The 8717-nt window shown below is 29.6% G+C and overlaps 1 protein-coding gene across 1 annotated transcript in view; it reads left to right on the forward strand.

Annotated features, from left to right (window-relative positions):
• Nucleotides 1-3091, forward strand: part of LOC107631616 (beta-xylosidase/alpha-L-arabinofuranosidase 2) — a gene marked incomplete in the record, with an annotated part of 3713 nt that extends 622 nt beyond the window's left edge. Inside the window, 4 exon segments of the mRNA XM_016335105.2 lie at nucleotides 518-972; nucleotides 1062-1159; nucleotides 1241-2002; nucleotides 2267-3091. Coding sequence (XP_016190591.1) covers nucleotides 518-972; nucleotides 1062-1159; nucleotides 1241-2002; nucleotides 2267-2838 — 1887 coding nt within the window.

An 8717-nucleotide genomic window follows, 5' to 3' on the forward strand; every position in this document is an offset into this window, starting at 1 on the left:
GTGTGATCTTTTCGCTCAGGGGCCTGGCTGCAATCTCTGAGGTACTTCTCGGAGTCTGGTGGTGAGTATGAACCCTTAGTCCCTGCTGCAACTAGTTTTCCTATGCCTATCACCATTGCTGCTTCTTTCAACTCCACTCTCTTTGAAACCATTGGCAGGGTGAGACACTTTTATAATTGTCATCAAATCACTCGTTCCAACAGTTTAAGCTGACAGAAAAAAGTAACGTGAATAATTATATCTCTAATACTCTTTTCAAATAAGAACCTCTTATGAATTTGCTTGATTTTTGCATAAATTTTTTTTATTGTTTTATGCTATTTTTTTACTGTATTAATCAAAGATCGAATTCTAGATCTTTAAGACATAGAACTACTCTGATATCATGTCATGAAATCACTCGTCCTAAAAATGTAAGGTAATAGGAGGAGACAATATGAATGATTGTCTCTCTAATAATAATCATGTCAAAAATACAATGCACATTGATTAAATGGTGTTTTATGTATGATCATAGGTGGTTTCAACAGAAGCCAGAGCAATGCACAATGTAGGGTTGGCTGGTTTGACATATTGGTCACCTAACATTAACATATTTAGGGATCCAAGATGGGGAAGAGGCCAAGAAACACCGGGGGAAGACCCTTTGCTCACCAGCAAATATGCTGCCGGTTATGTTAAAGGCTTGCAACAAACCGACGACGGCGGAGATAGGCTCAAGGTTGCTGCTTGTTGCAAACACTACACAGCTTATGATGTTGATAACTGGAAAGGAATCCAGCGTTACACTTTCAATGCTTTGGTGTCACAGCAAGATTTGGATGATACATACAACCCACCGTTCAAGAGCTGTGTGATTGATGGCAATGTTGCAAGTGTCATGTGTTCTTATAATCAAGTTAATGGCAAGCCAACTTGTGCAGACCCTGACCTTCTTAAAGGGGTTATTCGTGACAAGTGGAAATTAAATGGGTAGGTAAAATTAGGCAACATTTTCAGTTCTTTGTATTTTAATGCTGTCTTTATAGTAAATATGAACATGCTACATAATGTGACTGCAGATATATAGTTTCTGATTGTGACTCAGTAGATGTGCTTTTCAAAAATCAGCACTACACTAAAACTCCTGAAGAAGCTGCAGCCAAATCCATTCTAGCAGGTTAACACTTGTGACAATAGCTATTAAATTACATATTCATAGGCATCTCTTAGATTTAAATTGAATATGTTGTTTTTGCAGGACTAGATTTGAACTGTGGTAATTTTCTTGGGAGATACACGGAAGGTGCTGTGAAACAAGGTCTTGTGGATGAAGCATCAGTTACCAATGCTGTCTCCAACAATTTTGCCACATTGATGCGGCTTGGGTTCTTTGATGGTGATCCAAGCAAGCAACCATATGGAAACCTTGGTCCAAAAGATGTCTGCACCGCGGCGAACCAAGAGCTTGCTCGCGAGGCTGCAAGACAAGGGATTGTGTTGCTTAAAAACAACAAAGGGTCACTCCCTCTTAATGCCAAAGCCATTAAATCATTGGCAGTTATTGGTCCCAATGCTAATGTGACAAGAACCATGATTGGAAACTATGAAGGCATTCCATGCAAATACACATCACCTTTGCAAGGGCTAACGGCCTTAGTCCCGACAAGTTATGCTCCGGGATGTCCAGACGTGCAATGCGCCAATGCGGTGCTAGACGACGCGAAAACAGTTGCAGCCTCTGCAGATGCAACGGTTATTATAGTTGGAGCAAACCTGGCAATAGAGGCTGAGAGTCTTGACAGGATCAACATCCTTCTTCCGGGACAGCAACAACTTTTGGTGAGTGAAGTTGCCACTGTCTCCAAGGGACCTGTGATTCTTGTCATAATGTCTGGAGGAGGCATGGATGTTTCTTTTGCCAAAACCAATGACAAAATCTCCAGCATCTTGTGGGTTGGATATCCCGGCCAAGCCGGTGGCGCTGCTATAGCTGATGTCATCTTTGGATTCCATAATCCAAGTAAGTTTTCAGTATTTTTCTGTTGAGAAATGCTAACAGACCGTCAGAATTTATTATTTTTTTGTCTTATTTAATGATCAATTCAATTTTTTTAATCTAATTTCTTTAGTCTAGTAATTCAACGACATATTCTATCCCATACTTTTAAACATTGATGGTTAACTAATAGCCAAAAATAATAAATTCTGATAGTCCTCTAGCATTCTTCGTTTCTATTTTCAGGAATTTGAGATTGAAATGTTGGTGTTAATATTGTTGATGCAGGTGGAAGGCTACCTATGACATGGTATCCACAATCATATGTGGATAAAGTTCCAATGACCAATATGAACATGAGGCCTGATCCTGCAACAGGCTACCCAGGTAGAACATACAGATTTTACAAAGGAGAAACAGTTTTCGCCTTCGGAGACGGATTAAGCTACTCGAATATTCAACACAGGTTAGTTAAGGCACCACAACTAGCATCTATTCCCTTAGCAGACAACCATGTATGTCGTTCTTCGGATTGTAAATCGGTTGAAGTTGGTGATGAGCATTGTAAAGAGTTGGTTTTGGATATTCACCTTGGTGTGAAGAACATGGGAAAAATGAGCAGCGGCCATACAGTGTTCTTGTTCTCTACACCTCCTGCAGTGCACAATGCACCTCAGAAACATTTGTTGGGATTTCAGAAAGTTCAGTTGGCAGGAAGATCAGAAGCATTGGTTACATTTAAGGTAGATGTTTGCAAAGATTTGAGTGTTGTTGATGAAGTTGGCAACAGGAGAGTCCCCTTGGGACAACATCTTCTCCATGTAGGAAACTTGAAGCATCCTTTGCGTGTCAGGATTTGAAACAATTCTTCAAACCATCTACATTTTTTTTTTTTTCTCATTGGCTTCCTTACAAAAAATTTGTAAGGGGGCAAAAAATAAGCTTAAGGTAATTGTAACAAATTTATCTGGATTTTCTCTTATCCAAATAAGTGAAATCAGGATCAATTGTATAAGCAGTGACCACATTATTATGTGTGTGCTTACTTTATAGTATCTCTTAAAAAATTATAACTGTGGTTGCATGTACATGAAAAAGAACAACATTTTAAGTTGAACATGAAGAATTTCCAAATTTATAAGAATCAAGTGAAGTTTGTTAAAGAATGTATTAATTATTCAATTTTAATTTAGGAACCAAAGCGTTCTATATATGCATAAAAGTTCTTATGAATTATAAAATTATAAATAATATAAAAATTTAATTAAAAAATAATAAAAATTTAATTAAAAATTTGATAAAATTATAGAGAATAATTAAATCTAAATGTTACTTATCAACCACAACATAATAACACTACTAACCAGGCAAATGATTCGATACTCCTCTCAGAGAAAAAGGTTACCGATAACATTTTAAAAAATAATTAGGATCCCGCTAAGGAGACAATAGATTATTTGTACAATGTGTACAATGGACTATTAAGTTACAAAATGAACATCCCCATACTATCTAGAATAACCATTCGAGTACTAGCGATAATAAACATCTTTCCAAAAAAAAGGTAACATTAATGATTATATCTCTAATACTCTCTAAATCTCCATTGTACACATTGTATAAATATTCCATTGGCTCCTCATACTTTCCCAAATAATTACAATATAATTCCCACTTTCTCTTATTTGAAATTACTAAAGTATCTTAAATTTTGATATTTTCATTTTGTTAGCCCAATTTTTTTCACACTCCACCAAATTGTTGATAATTATATTAGGTATATATTAAAATTAATCATTAAAATTAATTATTAATATAAAATATATAAAAAGTATATTAAAAATAAGTTAAAATTATAAATATATTTATATATAAATATATAATAATTAATTTTAATGTGTAAATAATATTTTTAATTGTTGAGACACCAACTTGGTAAGTTCTTCCTTAAGTATTGGCTCATTAGCCTTTCAAGTTAGATTTCATAAGCCCTCGTCCTTCTAACAAATTTTAGCATGTCTTTTGATAAATATCAACCAATAAGAAAATTAAAGTTGATCTAACTCTAGATATATATTTACCAGGATGTATGACATCTCAATCAAGATGAACAAGAACAAATTGAGTACACTATGTGCCTCTTAATGACAATGCATTAGCACATTAAATGGCTGATTGTTTTTGGAATATTAAAAAAAGTAACATTAAATTTTTTATAAAATAAAACCAGCATAGATAAAATATTTGACAGAAATTAAAAAAAAAATTAAAAAGACAAAATATTAAATGTTTATGCAAATTTTTCAAGTTACATCTTTAAGTTTGACATAATTTTTCAAAATTAAAACTAAAATAAGAGAACTCAATTCTATTATATGTTCCATTTCGAATATATCCACCTGACAGAAAAATATTTATTATAATTATATTACAATTAACATTTAACGAATAATGCATGATTATACTAATTTAGAGAAATATTTTTATTATAATTATATAAAATCAATATTTAATACATTATCAACTAATAAAAGTGAGGTACAATTCCTCATGAATTCATTTTTTCTCCAAAATGAAAGCACTATTCTCTCTTCTAAACTATTTTAGAAAAATATCTTTATTATAATTTTATTACAATATTACAATTAGCATTTAATGAATAATACATAATTATAATAATTTAGAAAAATAAAGTCCAGTAATTTATCTTCTGACTGCACACGTGTGTAGAATAACTTTTAAGAAGGAGTCATGTATAGTAAATACGGTCGATGATTGTAAAACTGTATGCTAACATTGATATAATATTATTTTAAGTATATATTTTGCAGGCATCAAAGAAAAGTGTTGAGTTGTTTTTTAGTAGATTTAAATTATTTATTGTTTATTAGAGAATTTTGTGCATTATAATTCTCTAATAATTTATTATTTATTTTGAGTTAATTTTGATATGTTCTTACCTGACAGTAAAACAACATATAAAAATTTGTTAGTGGGTCTAAGTATTATTAAGTTATTTATGGTCACATTAAGTATGTATGTTTGATTTATTGATAAAAGTAGATTACTAAAACTAATTAATAATTATTTTAGAATTAATATATTTAACACTAGATTAAAAAAAATAAATAAATCATAACATATTATATTTTTATTAATCAAATTATTATAATTTAAATTAATCTTAACAAAATAATTTAAAATTATAATTTTAATCTTATCACGTGCATGGCACGGGTTAATACAAGTTTAAATAACAATTTTAATCTTATCACGTGCATGGCATGGCACGGGTTAATTGTTCTTCATTTTGAGCTGATTTTGATATTTTCTTACTTCACAGTAAACCAACATATAAAACTTTGTTGGTAGATTTAAGTATTACTAGATTATTTATGGTCATATTGAGTATATATGACTGATTTATTGAAAAAATAGATTAAATAACTATTTTATAGTTAAAACAATTAACACTATATTAAAAAAAGAAAAATAACGCATACAAGTTATTCTTTTATTAATTAAATTATTATAATTAAAATGAAATTTAACATAACAACTTAAAATTATAATTTCAATCTTATCACGTGCATGGCACGGATGATTAAACTTGTTTTGTCTATAAAACTTAGAAGTTGTAATTGCTCAATCATAAATTGAGTTCTTTAATAAAACTAATTTTATCATTTTTTTTTGTTGGGTCGTAGTATCTAATTAGTTGTTCTAACTATCTTTTGATAAAATATAGCTCATTTTGTCTTTATCTTAAATTTTTTATATCCATGAAATTAACATGTAGATCGATAAATACCACCTGAGATATGGAATTTTGTAAATGCAAAGCACTGTTAATAACTATGGCAAAAGAAAATCGTGTTGCAAAGTCAAATGAAAAAAAAATCAAATATGATTAGGAACAATCAATATATAATTAAAGGAATAAATATATGAGTAAATTAATAAAAAAAACAATACATGATTGTTGTACGAAATAGTTAAAACAAAAAAAAAATTTGAAAAATTAAATAAAAGACTTTAACTCTAAAATATACACTTATGAACTATAAATAAAATTCTCTTTGTATATAATGTCAATGGAGGTATAAAAAAGAATAACATAATCATTAAAATGATACCATATAAAATTTTGTTCGGCCAATTATTCAACTGTTGATGATTTTGAGATATGATGGGACCAAAATAGGTATGCAATTCGTCAAATTTATGCACTTTCTTAACGAATTAAAATAAAATTAGTATACATACTCTCCAAAATAATTATGATAAATAAGAATATACTTTACAACATAAAATAAGGCTTACCAATATCCGAAATTTTATCAGAGAGCAACATGCAGACTCCAAAAATATCTTGCAGCGAATTGTTTGAACATCTTGCAGCAGATTATCTGTAATGCATATGGTACTTTGATCAGTCCGACTCCACAACTCTATACATTGTACTCAGCAATTCTCCGAATCATGTAATTCTTCACACTAGCATGCCAGCCTCCCTGTTTTTGAATATGTGACTAATGTAAAACTCCACACCACTATCCGTATTGTAATTGTCTCCGCCCATATTAAAAAATTTAGTTTTTTCAATGTATGATAGTGGTTAGGTATAGCTGGCAACTCCGAAATTGGTATTGGGACAAGAAGAAGATACTATATTGATTCACCGACATGAGTTTCTGGTACAAACTTCTCCTCCTCCTCATCATCAGAAGTCATAAGAACCACTTTCGTTGATTTCGGCAACATATTCTTTTTCAGACTTCTCACTGTCCACGTCCATGCGTACCACTAGTACACTGCACAGTGCAGAGATGGTGGTGCAAGAGGTGGGTCATCTTAGCCAAAATTCGAATGCCCAAAATCACCACCACCAACATCACCAACCTCTGTTAAAAGCTCCATCACTTGTTCGGTCATGATTCTCTTGTGGACATCAAACACGAGGCGCATATGCTCATCACCATCAAACCAAAAATACAAAATCGAAATACATAATTTTTCATTGGTGCTAGCAACCTATACCCAACCTTTTTAACTTCTTTTGTCTCAATAGCACCGAAACTCGTCAATATTAGACTTTTTAACTCAGACAAAGAATTTAGTTTTCAAATGTGCAACAGAATAGGACTATCACATTCAAACACAACCCCATTGTCACTATTTCTCATGTGAGAGTTGGAATATACACTTGTAATAACATATCTACTACTACTATACATTTTTAGTAAACTTATTGAAAAAAGGAATAAGAAAAAGTAAAATATTTGTGAAGAAGAATAATAGTTACATATCCTTTTATAGTCAATCAAAATTTATCGTACTGTAATTCGTTTACAATGCAAACGAATTAAGTTTATGTATATCTTATTTACAATGTAATTGAGATACATGCAGATAATTCTCTCAGTGACGGATCCAGAAAATTTTGATAGTGGGGGCAAAATATATATAATATGATAATAATTTTTATAATAAAAATATTACGTTTACATAAGAAATTAGCTACCAAATTATCTACTATAAATTTGTGTATGAATACATATATCATTTAACTTATTTTTAGTGTGTATTTTGTATTTTAAAATTTGTATTTTAAGATTTATTCTGTACAAATGATTATTTTATGTATACGTAGCATAATTGTTGTTATAATTATATTTTATTATTGTAAAATATGATTATGTTTCAAAATATCTAATTACAAATGAAAATACTAAAATAGTAATTTAAATAATAACATATAATTTAAAATTTAATTTTTTATATTTCATATTTTAAAACCTTGACAATATAATTAAAATGTCTTTTTTTTTTTGTATATGTCGTTAAACAATAATTTAAAATTTAACTTTCATACAATTAGCTCTTGATGATATTTATAGTTGAAAAAGTTTATTTAGTTAGTGTAGTTATTATGAAAAAAACTAAAGCTAATTTTAAAAGAAGAAATACAAATTAAATGGATAGATAATATTCTTTCGAGTCGATTTCTAAGAAAGAACATCAATCTTATTTAAATTTGAAACTTGATCATTATAATAGACATCTAATATGAAGTTCTCAAATTGGCTATCAAGTGTCGAAAATTGAATAAAAAATTATTATGGAGTCAAATTTAATAATTTAATGGGACAAATAAATATTATTATTATATACTACTCAATAAAATTCCAAATTGTAGTGGGGACGCTTGTCCCCACACTTTAAAGAGTAAATCCGTCCCTGTTCTCTCTCATATATCACGAAATGCTAACGTATCATATCTTGTTTATAATATAAAATAAAATAATTAAATTATTTATTTAAAAAAATCCTTCATTTGTGCGTTCTTTTTTTTAATCTTTTATGAGAAAACTATATAAATAAAAATGCGACTTGACAAACGCTTTGTAGTCGACAAGACCTATTATAATATAGTGAGAAATTTTTAAATGTTCTGAGAGTAAATTAGTTTTTTTATTGAATTATTTATATTTCATATTAACATAAATAATATAGAATAAGAACATTCATTTACTTTAAGATCACACAAATTTTTTTTTTAATACAATGCTCTTTTGTCCTCTAACCTGTTCACAGTTTCAGATTATTTATGCCCAATTTTTTTCTTTTCGAATAAAGTATTATTTTAATTTTTAATATTTAGGTCAAATCTTAATAATCAAACGTTTTATTACTCTTAAATATGCTAATGATTTGTGTCAAATTTAATTGTGAAATA

This window comes from Arachis ipaensis, chromosome B03, assembly GCF_000816755.2.
Source record: "Arachis ipaensis cultivar K30076 chromosome B03, Araip1.1, whole genome shotgun sequence".
Lineage (NCBI taxonomy): Eukaryota > Viridiplantae > Streptophyta > Magnoliopsida > Fabales > Fabaceae > Arachis > Arachis ipaensis.